The 18,013-nt window shown below is 56.1% G+C and overlaps 1 protein-coding gene and 1 long non-coding RNA gene across 4 annotated transcripts; one reads left to right on the top strand and one right to left on the bottom strand.

The window, feature by feature from the left end:
- Window positions 1–757: 757 nt before the first annotated feature.
- LOC118602838 lies at window positions 758–5,467 on the top strand. Its single transcript, XR_004950880.1, has 3 exons — window positions 758–1,063; window positions 1,628–2,211; window positions 5,271–5,467. It is a non-coding gene; the product is annotated as an uncharacterized LOC118602838 (long non-coding RNA).
- Window positions 5,468–5,575: 108 nt separating this feature from the next.
- On the bottom strand, window positions 5,576–17,811 carry LGALS12 (galectin 12). 3 transcript variants are annotated; one of them, XM_016118580.2, is made up of 10 exons: window positions 17,597–17,811; window positions 17,240–17,456; window positions 15,437–15,525; window positions 15,108–15,321; window positions 14,128–14,247; window positions 13,496–13,534; window positions 12,859–12,885; window positions 12,185–12,273; window positions 8,523–8,673; window positions 5,576–8,113 (listed from the first exon to the last, which is right to left on the bottom strand). In XM_016118580.2, the coding sequence occupies exons 2-10, from the start codon at window positions 17,306–17,308 to the stop codon at window positions 7,967–7,969; spliced, it is 945 nt and encodes a 314-aa protein (XP_015974066.1). In that variant the 5' UTR covers window positions 17,309–17,456; window positions 17,597–17,811; the 3' UTR covers window positions 5,576–7,966. The 3 variants fall into 3 exon arrangements, with proteins under 3 accessions (XP_015974066.1, XP_015974065.1, XP_015974068.1); XM_016118579.2 differs by having other exon boundaries at window positions 17,240–17,811; XM_016118582.2 differs by lacking the exon at window positions 17,597–17,811 and having other exon boundaries at window positions 15,108–15,337; window positions 17,240–17,296.
- Between the last annotated feature and the right edge of the window lie 202 nt (window positions 17,812–18,013).

Raw genomic sequence — 18,013 nt, 5'->3', positions numbered from 1 at the left:
ATCCTCACTTGGGGGCACTCCCACCCTCCCCTTGTCTCGGTTACCTCCTCTGTAAGAACGAGGGCTTCCCTTTTACTAGCCAGAAGGCGGTGAGTCTGGGGACCGGGAGCTCCAGAAGGGGTAGTGACCCTGGTCATTGCAGGCCCAGCTGGAGGCAGCTCTGTCACTGGACTCCAGTTTCTGAGACCCGTCTTCCGGCTAAACATTGTCAGGTGGATTCTGCAGCCGAGATCTATGCTTCTCCCCTCCGCTGCTCCTCTGGTGGCTTTGGCATGTGGGCCATGACTGTCAGCACACCTGTCCTGACTTCTTTCCTCTTCAAGGCCCCTGCTGTGAAATTTGACACAGTAAAAGACTACTTGCTAGCATGAGAAAGGACCCTAGGAACTTCTAAAATGTTAAACAAAGTCTGATAGGATTTTGAGGTGGAAAGAAGAAGGTAGGGTTGTCTCCTGGATGCTCAGGCATGAAAGGAAAACAGGAGCGGGGAGAAGCCTAGACCTCGGGATTAACCGGCCGTGGATGATGGACCTCAGAACCTGAAGCTGAGCGACAGAGGTGGCTCTGGCTGGGCCAGCGATGACCAGAGTCCCTGCCCATTGTGTGCCTCCAGGTCCACAGACTCAGCCTCTCAGTGCAGAAAAACAGGAAGCCCTCAGTCTTCCGGTGGAGACGACTGAGGTGAGGAGAGGGGAGGTGAGAGCCCCAAGTAACGCCATTCGTAAGGTGTAAAATCTTCCTTTTTTTTCTTCTGCTTCTTTTTCCATTGTGAACCTAACCTCTACACTGGGAAGCGTAGAGGTTAGGTTCACAAGGAAAGTGAAGCTCTATAGAAACTTAAGTGGCAAGGTCACTTAGAAAGAGAATAGGCTGTGCCAGGCCTGAGGCCAAGGTCAGAGGAGTCAATAGACGTTGGACACTATGTCTGGGGCCGTGTCTGGTGAAGGAGACTTGGGGCCAGGAGATGCTGTTGGGATGCCCTTCCAGAATGTGCTGGGCATGAGATCTCTCTGACAGGGTCCTGCCACGTCTGCAGGCCTGCTGCATGCTCTTCCAGCCCCTGGTAAGCCAATCACCTCCATTTTTCCTGACCCACAGGGAGTCAGTCTGATTGTTTGTGAACTGGCTGTAATCTCATTGAAGCCCTATCATGAATCAAATTTTTGTGTTTGCACAAATTTCCCAAGTTGAACTTTTAGCTTCCAGTGGGACGGTATCTGGAGATGGGCCCTATGGGAGGTACTTGGTGTTAGATGAGATCATGAGGGTGGGCCCCGATTTGATAGAATTCATGTCCTTATAGGGAAAGATACCAGAGAGCTTGCTTCCCCTGTGCACAAACCGAGGAAAGGCCCCGTGAGGGCTTCGGGGGGAGGTGGCTGTCTGTAAGCGGAAAAAGGGAGTCTTGGCAGAATCTGACCATGCTGGCACCTTGAATTCAGACTTCCGGACTCCAGAATTGTGAGAAAATCAATTTCCATTGTTTCAGCCACCGAGGCTGTGGACTTGACGGCAGCCCGGGCAGACTAAGCCCTATTTTTGTTGCAGTAGATTAGGAAACAGATGAGTACACTGGACTTACCGGTGGCCTAACCGATTCCCACCCCCACCCCCACCCTATCACCAGCTCCCAGGAGAACGAAGTTCCTGATGTTACTTTGGCAAAAAAGAGCCTCTCCTGCAGATGCAGGTGACACACGGAGTGCTCTAGCTCTTCCCAGCAGCTGGTGCTCGAGGCGCCGCAGGGTATCGGACCAAGCAGGGCGTCGCCGCACACACAGGCCCAGCGAGACAGAGAGATGAAAGGACCTCTCGATGGCTTTGGCAAGCTGCCAAACTGAACCTGAGTCACCTACTTCCTGTCCTCCTGGTAGGGGGGGGTCAGTGAATGTCCAGGCTCTCAAAGCCCCTTTTAGTTAAGTTCTGCTTCTTGCAGCCACCTGCATCCCAAGGGGCAATGAGCTCCTGGGAACCCCAAGATCCAAGGCACCTGCCTTCCGAAGGTTTTCCCCATGGCATGCAGCACCCCGACTCTCCTGCCCTGTGTGCTTTCTGGAGTCGGCGCAGGCGAGGGCCTGTGCAGGCGCCGGGGGGTGGCACCGCTGGGAGCAGGAACATTGTCCAGGGCTTTGCCGGGAGAGGCCCTGGGCTTCTCAAACGGGATCCACTCTGCCTGCGTCAGGTGGACTTGGAGCCCCAAGGATCTTGGAGGTAGGTAATCACTGAGCTTTAGATAAATATTGACTCTCCCTTTAAAACATATTGAGGATTCAGCCGTTCTTAGTCTAAAAAGGAAACTGAGAGTGAAATTCTCAACTTTGGAAAAAAACCTGTCACTCCAGCACCAGAACCCCAGACATGACCGTGGCCTCAGTAAATCCCCTGGAACTTTCTACCAGTGGCTCTATGGCGGATGGGCGGCTCCCCTCTTATATGGACCTCGGTCTGGGTTTCTGGCCTTGGGCACAGTTAACTCCAAGCTTGTCTTTAAAAGGCTCCCATGGAAAAGGTTTAAACATCTCTTTTCCTGCAAGACTGTGAGGTCTTCGGGCAGAGTGAGCCTCCTGTCTGTGTCTGGCACAGGGCAGGGTGGGGGAGGGGGTGTCTGGGGACACCCATGTGGAGGAGCTGTGCCTTCCTGAGCTGGGGAAGAAGCTGCAGTGTGGGCCAGTGAGGGGACCTGGGACTTGGGAAGCGAGTGAACCCCCAGGTCGAGTGAACCCCGCTGGCTGCAGACGGGGCCTTCTCAGCACCAGTCTGTTCTCTCTCTTTCCTCCAAGGCATTTGTCCCACCTGATCAAATGCATTCGAATTTCAGCCTCTGACTGAAATCTGTCCTGCCAGCGGCCCAATTCTGCTGAACCAGAGACAGTCCAGGGAGGGGCAGGCTGCGGAGGAGGCACACGGCCGGCGGAAGGAGCCGGACTCCTGCCGCTCCTGGGAGTGAAGCAGCCCAGGCCGGCACGCCCCGCTCCGCTTCCACTTCCCCGGGAAGGGCGGGCAGCCGGCCTTGGTCCGCAGGGCCTGCGTCCTGCCCCATTCTTTACCCAGGAAGGGACTCGTTTTGGTTTTCCAATGGCAGCTATTGATTGACAGTACCCTGGCCAAGACCTTAGACATGTGGGGACGAAGCAACTAGTTCCCTCTTGCTGCCCAGGTGGAGATCGGCCTGTCCTGCCCTGCCCTGGTGACAGAGAGGAGGAGCTGGGCGGATCTGGCCCTGCTGGCCCTCGGGGCAGCCTCCTCCCTGCTCCTTCCCTTTGCTCCTGTTCCAAGCCAGGCCCTTGGCTGGATCCTGGCGATGCGGGAAGGGAGGCTGAGCATGCAGGATCCTCCTGGACTGGAGCTCAAAGCCTGGGGCGGGTGCAGACAGACTCAGGGAATTGCAGCCACGTGATCTAGTGGGAGAGGTGGAGGTCTCAGGAGCCTGGGAACCTAGAGTGGCAGCTGAGCCAGGCCTGGGGGTGCTTCAGGGCAGCTTCTCAGAGCAGGGGCTGTCTGCTTGGGGGAGAAGAGGAGAGCTGTGGGAAGGTAGGCAGAGCAGAGCGAGGCAGTTCAGAGGAGCAGAGCAAGAGTGAGGTCTGTGGGGAGGGGAAGAGCAAGGCGATCCGTCAGCCTGGGAGGGCAGAGGGCAGGGGGTGAGGAGGGGCGAGGAAGGGTGAGTGGCCTGCCTGCTGCGCAGGGACACGCAGGTGGAGAACGGCAGTTATACAGTCAGCAACTGCTTGGACAACAAGCTTAGACCTCAGCTTGTGGACAACATTGTCAGCTTGGTAAAGAATTGGTGAACTCTGGCACTACAATTTTTTATGTGCAAACTGTGAGCACTTTGTTACTAAAATGACATATGGCTTGCAATGGAGCAATCAGGTAAGACCCTGATGGGGTGATTCTTTTTGGGGTTCTGTTTATAGGAAGATATAAGGGCAGCCATTGGCAAATATCAGAGTAGCCCTCCTGAAAGCTCTTATACAAATACTGACAGGCCAAGCACTCAACTTGTCCAAGGCCACCAATGCTAAATGGACACTTCAGAATTTGAACCAATTGCTTTAACTCAAAAACTAGTGTTGCACCCACTGGATCTCACTGCTTTCTTCTCTTTGAAAATCGTTTTCAAAGGATCACCAGTGCAGTCTGGGGGAGGGGTCATTGCCCTGTATGTCAAGAAGAGCTGGTTCAGATTTTAGCACTGCCAGGAGACCTGCTGTGAGATCACTTTACTGGCTAGACCCAGTTTTTTCATCCAGGAAACGGGCAAGCGTCTGTCCCATCACGTCATAGTTTGATCGGGAGGAAGCTGTGAAAACTGAGAAGCTTAGCTCGTGTGAGCTGCTCGCTGTTACTGACAGCTGCTCTTCCCACAAGCCTGCGGGGGTGCTGGGGACCAGTATTTCCTATTCCTTTCAATAGAAGAGAAAGCTGAGGTTCGGAGAAGTCACATGATTTACCCTAGGCTTATTGGCATAGATCCTGTTACTCTGAAGCTGCTGTATTACGCATTCTCCTGCCTCCCACCAGCATGCCCTCTAGTCCAGCCGTCTCCAACCTTTCTGGCACCAGGGACCGGGGCTCCTATGAGAATCTAACACCTGATGATCTGAGGTGGAGCTTGGGCGGTGACGCTGGGGAACAGTTGCAAATACAGATGAAGCTTTGCTGGCTCGCCTGCCACTCACCTCCTGCTGTGCAGCCTGGTTCTTAACAGGTTACAGACCTGTACCGGTCCGGCCCACGGCCCTGCGGTTGGGGACCTCTGCTTTAGTCCCTGACTTCTCAGTGCCACCTCATCCAGCCTTCTGTCTGAATCCCTCCCAAGTACTACTGAGCTGCCTGTAAATAGAGGACACCCGACCTCAAACCCTCTCTAAACCGCTGAGGGTTTTTGAAGAGGCTGCTCCCCCCAAGTCTCAGTTTCCTTATGCGCAGAATGAAGGGTTGGACGGAGGGCCTCTGAGGGAGGGCCTGGCTGGCTCAAAGAATATGCTGCCATCCTTTGCCTCTGAGCTCAGCCCTGAGGGCAGATCCTGAAAAGTCTTGTGTGTTGTCAAGGAGAGTTAGGAATGAGCCAGGACCCAGACAGGGTTCCCTTATCCCCCAGGGGGAGCTGCTGAGGTGTGAGCTCCTGGGGACACAGTCAACTTATTCCCTAGAGAGAGGTCTTTGGGACCGAGGGCAGAATCGGTTTGTCTTCATGTAACTTGAGGGGGAGGAAGCATCAGTCTTGGACTTTCCTTTGACTTCGAATAATTCACGGTTCTGTTTTTCAGAGTATGAACTGTATAGGGACATCTATGGGAATGTCTCTGGTTTTGAGAGCAATCATTGGTATTCTTTCAGAAATACTCCCCAAAAGTAATAACGGCTTGAAGAAGCCATTAAGAATTCTGAAGTTAGAGGCTGCTTCGCAGACCAGCTGTGCCTGATTCTCTCTCACTGGCTTTTGGAAGTATGGCAAGACTGTGAGCATCCTGAAGGATCAAAGCAAACAAATCCAGTGACCCCTTCATCAAATACTTCCACTACTTAATCGACTCGACAATCTTCAGAAAGGAAGCAACTGCAATTAATTGTATAGTCTTGGGAAAAGCTCCTAAAATCTGAGCTTTGGTTTATTCATTTATAATTTGGGGGTAGTAATGACTGCTTCATTGTGTTTCGCTGAGATGACCCGAGATGATGTAAGATGCCTTAGCGTGATCCCTGGCTCATAGCAGATGCTCAATACATTTGCTCAATGCACTTTACTTCTGCCTCACTTTATATTACTCTTGAGGTAGGGAAGGGACTAAAATTCCTCCAGCCAACCCCAGCATCTAGTGCCTGACTCCAACGTCCCTGCCAGAAGGACGTCTTCCAGAGAACTCCATGGACTTCTCTTTCAGTCAGTTTCCATTGGATGTTATTTATAACAAAGAGTCTAGGCTTTACTTAACTGTGGCTGTTATATGAAGTCACTGTACTTTATGTGCCCAAATTAGCCAGGGTCAGTCTGCTCCAGGATTTCTGGAAATTATCTTTCCTCCAAATCCCAGCTATTTCCCTGCATGCCCCATGTGTGGGCTCAGAAATAGTGAGCCCCAGCACGCTCATCTCACAGGGTGCCATGCTGCTGCCTCTAGCACCACAGCCCTCCCCAGAGAGCAGCCCCCAGGACAAAGCCATCCTCCAGGTGGGTCACCATGGTTACCACTACTCTGGCCCTGGGGGGAAGGTGACAATTTCCATTTCGCTCACAATCCCAAAGATATGGAAGGCTGGTTCCTTAATCCCCACGGCACGGCAAAAGGTCTGCACGGTATCGGCCCAGCTCCACGGAGGGAACCGTGCCTCTGAGTGTGAATCCTGGCTGCAAATCCGGCCTCCTCCACATCCCAGCAGAGCCCTCGGAGCTGCTACTAAGTCTCCCCGAGGCTCAGGAGACAGTGTGGTTACGAGGGCGTGGTAATACGTACCCCTTTGGGACAGGGAGGGATGACAGGAGATAACATGTCAAACGCCAGCATGGAGCCTGGCGCAAAAGGCGGAGTTAAGGACCGCTGTCCACTGAACAGTCAGGTGGACAGAGCAGGGCACATTGAGTCGTTGAAGCATTCACATAACGAGAGACAGAGAGAGACAGAGAGACAGAGAGGCAGAGAGAGAGAGAGAGAGACAGACAGACAGACAGACAGAGAACGTAGGAAGGTTGAGATCAGTGAAAGGTCGGCCATGAGTCCCCTCCTTCCGCACCACACCCTGACACCCTCCAGAGCCCAGAGTCTCTGTCGTCTGTCTGTCTGTGATTCCCAGGGAAGTTCATCACATTCGTTAGGTCTACAGCCCCCTGGACTACACGATACAGACGCCGGGCCGCGGACGAGGGCATCGGGGCTGCGGAGGGGCAGGTCGTCGACGGATGGAGCAGCGGCAAGCACTTGTCACTGATCCGTGAGACCGTCCCCACCCGTGAGACACTTCGTTTTGGTGCGATGCCCTGTTTTCTAAGGTCCAGCTTGTGTTGGGCATGAGGTGCTGGCGACATCAGTGGGGCCAACATATTTCTCACAACGTCCCTCAAAGCTGCTTTGTATAGAGTTCCAATGCAATACGAGGCATTTTCAGCAATTTTGATTCGCAATTCTCGCAACCGCTGTGCTGGGTGGATGCCATTTCCGTAGGGTCACTCTGAATTTCCCCAAACCCATGAAATCCAAGCTCACGGAGGCGTCAGGATCTGAACCCAGGTTGGTGTTCCTCCTCCTGGGAGAGCACTATGCGCTTTGGGACCTGCCGTCCCAAGAAGCATCGGTGGGGAGAGGTGGGGAGCTCTGGGCGCATGCGCGTCCCTCCTCCTGGCAGAGCACTGAGCGCTTTGGGACCTGTCGTCACGAGGAGCATCAGCGGGGAGCTCTGGGCGCATGCGCTGTCGAGGAGCCGAGGCCTGGTTGCGGCTCTGTGCCCCACAGACCAGCTCGGTGACCTCGGACGGGAACAGCGCCTCTCCGCCACGCCTCACCCTCTATCCTGTCTATGTCCCCGGTTCTTACAACAATAAAACGAGTGGCAAAGTGCTGGAAAACAGATGACACAGATGTCCTAAGGGTGACGAGATGATGACAAGGACAGCCCTAAAGGTTCCCCGGGCACAGAGCGGCTCCGCTCGACGTGGACCGTTGGCTTCAGAAATGTGAGATGAGAGGAAATAAACGTCGGAATCCCTTAAGCCCCGGTGGTTTCGAGTGTCTCCGGTACCTGCAAACCTGCCTTTTTTCTCTGCCCTGAAGGAAGACGGAGCCCAGCCCCAGGCTCCAGGGCGTGGGAGCCGGAGGAGCCTGCACTCCCTGGGCCTGCCCTCTGCTGCACACTCAGGCTCACGGCCCCAGGGTGAGCCAAGCTGGAAGTGAGGACACCAGGTGGGCACTTTGATGAGGGGGGAGGGTGGCCCCAGGCCGCGGGCCGGCCCTCTTCCGCTCCGGCTCCCTCCTCAGTAGTGGACACAGTAGAGCTGGACGCCGCCACTGACCCGGAGCTCACGCAGCCGCTCCAGGGCCTGCTGGCCCAGGCTGGTGGCCCCCAGGCCCTGCCCGTTGAGCGCCAGCTTCAGCCCTCCCTCCTGGCACAGGAGCAGCACCTGGGAAGGGAGGGTGTGAGGGCTGCAGACCTCCCGACCGACCCTGTGCCCCCAGCGAGCCCCTCCTCCCCTCCGAGGACACAGAGACTGGACCCACAGGGCGCCCAGCCATGGAACGGGACAGGGCTAGGGCCCGGAGTGTCAAGATGCACATGGCTCTTCTCAGCCCTGGGCCTCAGTTTCACCATCTGTAACGGGTAGCTTCCTCTGGAGGAGAGTTCTCCACGCCGGCTGCACGCTGGGGCCATTGTGGGGCTTTGCCTGGGCTCACCCCGACTGGTTGTGCCGGGGTTCCCAGGCATGGGGTGCCTGGCACTGGTGTGGAGGGTCGGGCCCCTGGCATGGACGTTTTCCCCCAGCGGGCTCAGCTTCCCTGCCCCCAGGATGGGAATCCTTGGCTCTGACCCACCTCGAAGAATCGCTGGGGGTAGAAGAGGAAGGGGGCTGAGATCAGCTTCTTCCGTCCCCAGGACGAGACCCAGGCCAGAGTTCTGTCTGTGAAGGAAGCCCTGAGTGTCACCAGCACATGGGCGGCCTCATCCAGCAGGCTCAGCGTAAAACTACAGGAAAGGGCCAGAGAAGGCTCAGGTCCCAGAGCCCCCAAGCCGTGGCTCCCTGATTCCGATGCCCCCCCCCTCTGTCCCGGGCTGCTGCTGCTGGGCCCTGAGGGGTGGGACGGTGGTGGGGGAGCCGCTGGGAGACTCGGCAGATTCCTCCCCAGAAACAAGCCCTTAGCCACCTAACAGCTCAGAGTGGAAACACCTGATTGTGTCTCACACCTGAGATGGAATCCCCAGGTTGCCACTTACTGGCTGCAGGACAATGGGGGAGCAAATGACCTTGCCTGAGCCTGGGGACAGTTACATTAGTAGTAGCTCACATCTGTTAAGCGCCATGTGTCAGGTAGTGGCTTAAGCACCCTGCAAATAGCATCGGGGTTACAGCCAGGCTGCCCGGGTTCAGCCCTGGTTCTCCTATGTTCTAGTCCTGTGACCTTGGGCAAGCAAAAGTGTTTGTGCCTCAGTTTCCTCATCTGTATCGTGGGAGATAACAACAGGGCTGTACCTGCCTGTGGGTTGGGTGGTTGTGAGAATTAAATGACTTGCCACATGGGTGCAAAGTGTTAGAAGGTACCTGGTATAGAATAAACACTCAGATCGCACCTATTATTTTAAATATAATACCGTAAAACACAACACGTACCTCACAGGGCCACCGACAGGAGCAAAGGAGACAGTGGATGTGAAATCCAGCAAGTACCTGGCACACACTAGGTGTTGTCAACGCTACTGTCGATTTTCTGGACTTCTCACGGAAATCCTGTGCCATGACTAATGCCCCTTTAACTGACGAGGACGAGAAGCTAAAGGACTTGCCCTGTTGCTAGTGACAGCTGTGGGGATTCGGGCCAGGATGTGACCCAGGATTCAGGACTCCAGGTTTGGGGCGCTCTCTCTACTGCCTGGTGGCCGCCTCTCAGTCAGGGAAGACAGAGGCTGCTTTGTGTCCACGTCACCTTGACTGAGACTTGGCAGGAAGTGGTTGGGAGCTGAGAGGAGAAGCAGGATCCCGATGGCAGGGCAAAGTGTGGCGCATGCCCGCCCCGGTGGGCCTTTCAGGCAGCTCCCAGAGGCGCTGGCTGGGCTGAACGCTGGGCAGAAGCTCGGAAGGCAGGGACCCTGGAGAGTGGCCTGCATGGAGCCTCCACCCCACTGTGGCGGGGAGCTGGCCAGGCCCAGCCCCAAACCCCTTTCCCAGGCCCTTCCCAAGCAAAGGTGACGTCTTGCTGTTGGCCTGAGAGCTCTTGGAGACCCCAGTCCTCCCACCTCAGCCCCGTCCAGCACAGCCCTCGGCGGAGTGACGGGCTCCATCCAGATGGCTGGTGAAGCTCCGCTGACACACCCTGAGGCTGCGACAGAAGCCCCCCAGCCTCGGTGCTTGGGAGGAGGGCACAGAGAAGAAGGGTACACATTTCGTGCAAACCAACCCCATGACCTCCGATTCCCACTCCATGTGTCCAATTCAAGACACAGTCACTTTCAAAGCCGCTGCCGTAGCTACATTTACTGTCGGCTCTGTGCTCAGGGCCGGCACTGTGGTGTCTGGACGTTGGTGACCCATGGCCGAACTGGCCCATAGAACTGTTCTGGCTGGCTCGTGCTGTTCTTCAACTTTAAAGTAATAGCATATTAAAAAAAGGCGAGAGTTTAGATAAGAGATGGCTTCCAGATTTCCTTTAGAAATAATCAGAAGATCTGGCATGAGTGGGCCCATGGAAATATTCCTTTCACTTTGCCAGCTTCCCAACCAGGTGCCTCACTGCCTGCGTGACCTGTCAGGCCTCTGAGGGCACAGAAATCCATGGGCCTTGCAAAAGAGCCATTAAATTATTTGCTGTTTCACAAATAACCACATGACCCTGAGCTACACTATCAACCTGGTCTCATATCTCCAAGTTTTTTTCTTTTTTCTTTTCTTTTTTTCTTTTTCTTTTGCAGTGGGGGAAGTTCTATCACTGAGAACTATTTCATTTTCCCTATAGGGTTGGGATTCTGTTTCTCTCTCTCTCTCTCTCTCTCTCTCTCTCTCTCTCTCTCTCTCTCTCTCTCTTTTTTCTGATGGAGAAACTCAGGATTCTAGACACAGAGAAGTATAGTGATTTGCCCAAGACCGCACAGTTTAAAAGAGGCAAAATAAGGAATCCAGCTCTGGCTTCGGAGGCTCACGCTGTGCAGGGTTATGCAGCATGCCTGGCCCAGAATGCGAGAGTGTGCAGGCCAAGGGGTTAGTTAGGGGAGCGACTTCAAAAACAAAACAAAAGGAGAAAGAGCAGAACAGCGGGTGCTCCCTTTACCCCCCGCCACATTTGTGGAGCACTTGGTATGTGCTTGGCACAATTCTAAGCATTTATACTGAAGAGGAATTTTCCACTCAAATGGCTAACCTTGTAATCGGCTCTTTGTTCTGCTTCTGTGGACATGCTTGCTGCATAGGCCGAAGTGCAGGGTGACCTCGAGAGCAACTGAAGACTCCCCCTCCCCTTTGCTTTTTCTGTCTAGATAACAGTTGTGTTGCCTAAATTCCCATAACTGCCTGTAGCCCATAGCAACTCCTGCTCTCTGTAACGGCCTGAGGACAAATTAACCAATTGGCTTATGCCAATTGTAACTGCGTGGATAAACCTTATAAAAGCAAGGTTACCCCTGAGCTCGGGGCCCAGATCTTCAGAGCGCTGCCGGTGTAATAAGCCTGAGTTCTCCAACTTTCTGAGTGGTGCTTGGTGTCTTGCCAGTCTGATTTTTCTGCAACAATATCACCCCTGAAGCCAGGCCTATTATCACTCATTTTTATAGAGAAGGAAACTGAGGCACGGAAAAGGAATAACCTTGACGTTGCTTGGGTAGCGAGTGTCCTCGGCGGAAGCCGAACCCAGGCAATCCAGCTCAGAAAAGTTATGAAACCCAATGTCATTCCAGAAAGAAGAAGAAAAGAGGAAAGAGAAGGGGAATGGGAGAGGAAAAGGAATGGGAGGGGAGGGGAAGGAAGGAGGAAAAAGAGAGACCCTTTGAGCCTGCAGTTTTGAGAAGAGGAGCAGGAGCACCTCCTGGTGGAGAATCTACTTGGTTACTGTGACCATGCAAGTCCCCACTTCACAGCACCAGGGCTTTCCTCTGGGGCTGGCGGGCTGTTTTCCTAAACCACGCCCTGTGTCGCCGTGGGAGGTGGTATCCTCTCTCTAGGTCTCAGCCTGCACCTTCCAAGGGCCTTTCTTGAGGCCCCGGGGAGGACCTGTGACAAGAGGCTGGTTGGCCTGACAGGTATACTAGCAAGGAAGATGCTCCCAGAATTGGAGCTTCTGGGGCCACGAAAGCAGCCCAGGTCCTCGTCCCAATCCCAGCCGGCCTATCACAAGCTCTGTGACACTGCGCAGCATACTTCTCCTCCAGGCCGTCTCCTCATCTGCAAGACGTGGATTAAATGGTGGCATTGGGGACTAACGAGGAAATGCCCATGTACGGAGCTCATGCCTGGCACAGAGATGCTTCTCCCTCCCTCCATCTTCATACTTACTCCTTGGGCTCTGGTAAGACCAGCCCCCGCACCACAATGACCTGTCCGGGCCACAGACCTCGGGGAAGGGGACGTGAGCAGGGTACCTCCTGAGGGAACAAGGGAGATGACTCACAGAGGGGCTCAGGGAAAGCTGCTGTCCCCAGGAGCAGCTTTGTGGGCCACCCTCAGGGGCCGGCGGGGGCTGGGGAGTGGTGCCGGAGCAGGTGAGTCTCTGCCAGGAGGAGACTCAGCCCTGCTCATTAAACGCCTCCTGTAGGCCTGGCCCCCTGTACTCTGCTCTCCCTGGCGTTTCCAGGCTGAGGGGGTGCCTGTCTGTGCTGTGATATCGCATATGTCTCCCCATCGCTGCACCCCAAAGTGTAATGGCCCATTCATTGGTCTGCCACCTCAGCAGCCTGTGAGCAACCGGAGGCCTGGGACTGGTTTGTGTCTCCATCCTAGAGCCTGACACTGGGCCTGGCACGGAAGAGTATCAAATAATTGTGTGCAGAATAAATGGAACAAAGGTCTAATGAAGCTGGAGCTTCAGCCCGAAGCTGCCGGCCCACCCCAGCCTGTACTTTCTATGCAGGGTGCTGAGAGCATTTCCCGCTAGGTGGGGGTGCCCTGCCACCCCCATGGGGCAGGTCAGGGACTACACCCGCGCCAGAATGAGGAAGGAGGTCACTCACCAGCCTGGGGCTCTTCAGCTGGAACGGCTGTCAAGGAAAGAAAAAAGGGACGTGGCGGTCACATGGCGTCTGCTTCGTGAGAGGGAACCTCTTGATATTATCACGGTGGGGGAGGACTGGGGTTTGTCTCTCTCGGAGACACCACAGGTAAAGGACTGAAGCCCCATGCGATCTTCTTGGATTCAGAGGGACACCAGCTCCGGAATAACGGGGAGGAACTGGAGGAGGATCCGTCATTCACTCACTACGTGGCCCCGGGCAAGTACCTGGGCCTCACCTCCCCTTCTGCCCTTCAGGCCAACCCCAGTTCCCTCCAGGGGTTGCTCTGGGGATTGAAAGCTCCAACCTAAAGGGATCTTCTGACAGGAATACTGGGCCCTGCCCTTCCTGGGCAGCCATCTCACCCCCACCCACCTTCCCAGGCTGCTCCTGGAGTCTGGCTGGGAGAGGCAAATGTGGGTTCTCCAAGGACTGAGGCAGAGCCAGCTGTAGCCATGGCAACTGCGCAGTAGGGGAAGGAGAGCTGGGCCCTGGCAAGGGGACCAGCAGCCCAGCAGCAGGGGCAGGTCACGCTGGGGGAGGACCGAGAACCAGAGGCTGGGACCACAAGGGCCCACCTTGCTTGCAAGGGACTCACATGTCCAACTGGGTACTCGCTGCCACCCTCTGCAAATGGCTGTTTGGAAAGAGAAAAAGCAACAACAGGATTTGGGGCCACTGTAAGCTCTGTGGGCCATTTATTTAGCCGCCAGCTGCCCTGCCTGAGCCCAGGAGGTGGACAGAGGCCACTTCGGCCTTGACGGCTCCTCGTTCTCCCCACAGGCCTCGTCGGAGGCTCCCAAACCTGGCATAGCGAACATGCTGATTCCTAGGCCACGCCTCACATACCAAATCAGCATCTCTGGTGGCTGGCCCCAGAAGTCTACATTTTTAATGAGCCGCTCAGGCAGGAGTGATGCAGCCAGCTGCTATGTTTGGGCCCCGCAGCTCCAAGTCTCTGAGTGATTCTCCTCCCGGGCACTGCTCCTCCGTGTTGACCAGACCCCACGCCCAGTATGGGCTTCTGCCCTAGGCTCTTGGGCCCCTTCTGCAGTCGCCTTCTCTTCCTCTCACCCCACTCATATCCGACACCTCAGCAGAGCCCCTCTACCGTGGCTGTACCTGGTGTGACAGGGCTTGTTGGAGGCAGGAAGGGGCCCCGGGCCTGTCCAGGCACCAGGGGAAGATGGCAGCCACTGTCACCCAGGCCTTGGCTCCAAAGGAACTTACGTTGATGTTCAGGAATCCAATGGCCTTCACCAAGATGTCACCAAATATGCCCAGGGTGTCCACGCGAGACAGCGGGAGCCGGTAGCGGTAGTGGAGAAAGTGCTGTCCGTTCACACTCACCTGGAGGCACGCACAGGGGCTGCGTCAGCAGCAGCTGAAGTTCTTTGAATTTGTGCTAAGTGAGCATTGGTGAGCGCTCTTCTTACCTGGAATTCTCCTCATTTAGCTTCACCCCAACTCTGTGCAGCAGGTACATTTTGCAGACCAGGTGCCTGAGGCTCGCGGAGCCTCAGTAAGCTTCCCCAGGTGCAGAGCCGGCCTCGGGGAACCGAGGTTTTCAACACCGCTCTCTACCCTGACACTGCAGGTCCCCATACCCACCCTCGTCTTGCCTCTCCGCAGACCCGCCAGCGGCGGAAGCGGCATCCCCACGCACAGGTGAGGAAAGGAGGCTCAGGAGGCTGCGTGGACCCCTACTCCGCAGTCTCTCCCACCACTCTTGGCTCCCACAAGCTTCTTCCCCCTGGAGAAGTTTCGAAATCCCCTCACCTTTCTGGCGAGGGTTCACATCCGCAGCGAAAGCCCAGAGGCCAAGTTCAAGTTCTCTCTCCCAGTGCCCCACCCCCCCGCCCCTCAGCTGTGAGATGGGGAGAACGGAAGTACCTTCCTCATAAGTCATTGTGAGGGTTCCGTGAGTTGATCTTTAGGGGCTTAGATCAGTGCCGGCATCCCGCAGGTGCCCCCACTTACTGTGACTGTGGCGGTGGCACCCTCTCCAGGGACGCGCCCCACAGAGCTCCCATGAGTACCAGGCAGTGTGGGCCCGGGATCACTTGGACCCGGGCTCGGCAACTCCTTGGTCCTCTCTGTACTTGACCTCTCCCCCCATTCTCTTTAACACAGTGACAGGCGGAACTCCGCAGAAGGAAGGAGGGGCAGGAGGACACCCGTTCTCGTCACCCCCACGGCCCTCTCCTTACCTTCATTTCCTCATTCCCAAAGAGAAAGAGGATGAAGAAGCTGGCTCCTCTCTGCAGGGCCAAGCGGGGCCACCGGGCCTCAGCTTGCCAGAGCTCGTTGTGCAGGGTGTTGCAGATGACATGGGGCCTGGTGGTGTGGAAGCGAGGGTTGAAGTGGATGGCAATATCCGGCCGGGGCTGCAGGCTGCAGCCGCACTGGAAATCCACCTGGAACCTGGTGGGAGGCGGGGCTTTCGAAGGGAACTTCCGGTCAGAGGCCCCAGAGACCCCAAGGCAGAAAGGAACCACCAAGCGGATCCCTCCAGCACCCCGCGGAGCACTCCCCTTACCTGCGTGCATCTAGGGGCACCTCTCCTTGTAGCATGACCATCTTGCCGGCACGCAGGCCGCCAAAAATTGTCGTGACATAAGGAACCACCTGAACAAGGGGAGAGACCCGTCCATACACGGTTGGAGGAAGGGCCAAGGGACCCTTACGTCGGAGGGGTGTGGAGGGAAGAACAAGAGTATTCAACTCTCCTGCCCCTAACGGAAAATGCCCTTATGGTGAAAAATTAGTTTTCTCTGAAACATTCTCTTCCACCTTTTCCCCTTTCCCGGACTTTCACCGTCAAAGCCGCACGGCCCCGGGGAGGCCGAATTCAGCTCTACTGCCCCTTGGACCACCAGTCTAGCCGCTCGTCCCATCCCCCAGGGCGCAGCAGTGTCCCCAGTGAGGCTTGCTGTCCACTGAAGCCACCCTAGCCTTCAGAAGCCTAGTCTCGAGGACCCCTGAAGATTTTTGATTGGCCGGAGCCTGGGAACTAGGACGCAGAAGGATGGACCAGCTGGGACCTGAGCGTGGACCATGACATGGACATCCAGAGAGATTCGTAACAATGGCCAAGCCTCCCGGGCTCAGCTTCCCCCGCAGAGAAGTTGCCTGGCATTCTTAAAACAGCGTTCTTAAAACATACCCCTTAAAACACTTTTACAGCCCCCTTTTTCTGGCGCTGTTTCCTCTGCTCTCCCTCCACCCTGTGAAATCTGGCTTGACTTTCAACGCTCCCGACATCTTCCTGAGCATCATCCATTTCGGTGCCCGAACTATTATTTCTCCCTTCCCCATCCTCTAGAATACTTAGCTGGTATAATACCGGCTTGGCTCTTGGCGGGCTGGCTTACAGGGAGACGTGTGGCTGGCTGTCTACACTGGGAGGCACAAGCCCCTCGAAGCCAAAGCCCCGCCTTTCCCTCCCAAGGCTCAGTGCCCGGCCTGGCACAGCGTGGGCTCTGAGCAGGCGCTTGCAGAGACAATGGATGTGCAGCAGGAGCACATCGGGCAGCGTCACAAGACCAGCCCTCACGTGGCCTTCTCCAACTCCCAGCAGGCTTTGGAAGCCCAGGCCACATAGAAAGAGCAGAGACCCAACAGCACGGCCCCCTAGGTGGGAGGGAGCTGGCAGCCTGCAAAGCAAGGAGCGGTTGTAACCTGGGCAGCTGCTTCACCCCCTTACTCGGGCACCGTGAGAGGAGCGGGAGCACCCACAGCCTCGCTGGGCTCAGCACTTCCGTCCCTCTCTCTTCTCGGGCTCTAGGCCTGGTCTGTAATTAACAGCTGATGCAATTCTTGTGAGAAAAGGAGGCCAAGAAAGTGATCATTAGTGCTTGTGAGTGGGGGGGTGGAGTCCACTGGGAGGTCAGCCTTCTGTGAAGTGTGGCCAGGCTTCAGAAAATCCGCATGGGCTCTGAGCACGAGGAGGCTAGGAAGCCCTCGCCCCTGCCTCCCTTCCCTGCTGGAGGTGAGACTGCTCCTCCTGAGTACTCGGTGTCCCCCCCGATGATACTACCCACTCGCCCCAGGTCCTCCTAGTCACTCATCGTGCAGTAGGGGCCCAGCACTGTCTCCATGCTCTACTCCTCCTAAAAATGCAAGGGCCCTGTGAGCCCAACAGTCACTCGCACCCAAGTGGGAATTAGCTGGTCAGCCATTTTACTAAGCTCAGGAGGGCCTTTCCGGAGCCGGTGGGCAGATGCTGGGGAAGCCGGGCCCAAGGCTGAGGGCCTCTCCATCCCGCCACCTGGGATCTGGCTCCCGCTGGAAGGGAGGCCCCCTGAGACCTGGGAAGTTCCCAGTCTGAGTAGCTGCTCACCGGCTGGAAGACGGGCGGCTGCAGGATGAAGGTGTCAGGAAGTGGGTCCAGTTTTTCTCCAGGTGCCATGGGGGGTGGGGCACCTCCAATGCCAGCTGATCCCGGTTCCAGGAGCCTGGCCCCCACCGCACAGACTGCCTTTCCTGGCCAGAATCCTAAGTGCCTGGGCGGCTTTTCCAGCTGTTAGTCTCGCCTGTGCCCTGCAGAGTCTTTATTGCTGTTTGAAGCAGGCCTGGGAGGTCAGGTCTGGGACAGCAGCGGTCCCACCTCTGGTGTCACGCCGCAGCTCTCGCCCCACCCACTGGACTGGGGCTGTTACCAGAAATTCGTGTCCGGGGGTAGGAAACTCACACTCACCAACCAACCAACCAACTAACTAGCCCTTCTGAGTCTCAAGCGCACTGCTGGCTGTCGCAAGGGGAAGCTAGAGGCTGGCTCCTTGTGGGCTCGTTTGTGGTTTCTGGGGCTGCCATCTGAGCTTTCCGGGGTCAGAGGCAGGGGAGCTGACACATGTGGGCGGGTCCCAGGAGAAGCCCCGCCCCGGCTGCCTAGGTACCAAGGACTGGTTTCCCATTCGCCCCTCCTCTCCCCTCCCCACAGAAGGTTTTCAGCTCTTTCTCTCATTTCCTTGCCCTTTTCCCCACTGTTCTCAATTTTGTAAGTTTTATAGTCCCCTGGGGCTTCATTTCAGCATCAGCTGAAAGTGCCAGGGCCCAGCTAGTGTCACAAGAAAGTGGGTTGGGGGGTGTGGGGTGTGAGAAAAGGGAAGGGAAA

The sequence above is a fragment of the Rousettus aegyptiacus genome, unplaced genomic scaffold (genome assembly GCF_014176215.1).
Source record: "Rousettus aegyptiacus isolate mRouAeg1 unplaced genomic scaffold, mRouAeg1.p scaffold_m13_p_5, whole genome shotgun sequence".
Lineage (NCBI taxonomy): Eukaryota > Metazoa > Chordata > Mammalia > Chiroptera > Pteropodidae > Rousettus > Rousettus aegyptiacus.
The sequence above is the reverse complement of the archived record's forward strand: the minus strand, read 5'-3'. Positions and strand labels throughout refer to the sequence as shown.

What these genes read in the sequence shown, in the direction of transcription:
- LGALS12 (XM_016118579.2), bottom strand. Translation starts at nt 17,308, where the DNA reads ATGGCACCTGGAGAAAAACTGGACCCACTTCCTGACACCTTCATCCTG. An exon ending in GCGAGTACCCAGTTGGACAT is followed by an intron (nt 12,886 to 13,495) that starts GTGAGTCCCTTG and finishes TTTCCTTGACAG; the next exon opens with CCGTTCCAGCTGAAGAGCCC. An exon ending in ACCCCCAGCGATTCTTCGAG is followed by an intron (nt 8,114 to 8,522) that starts GTGGGTCAGAGC and finishes CTCCCTTCCCAG; the next exon opens with GTGCTGCTCCTGTGCCAGGA.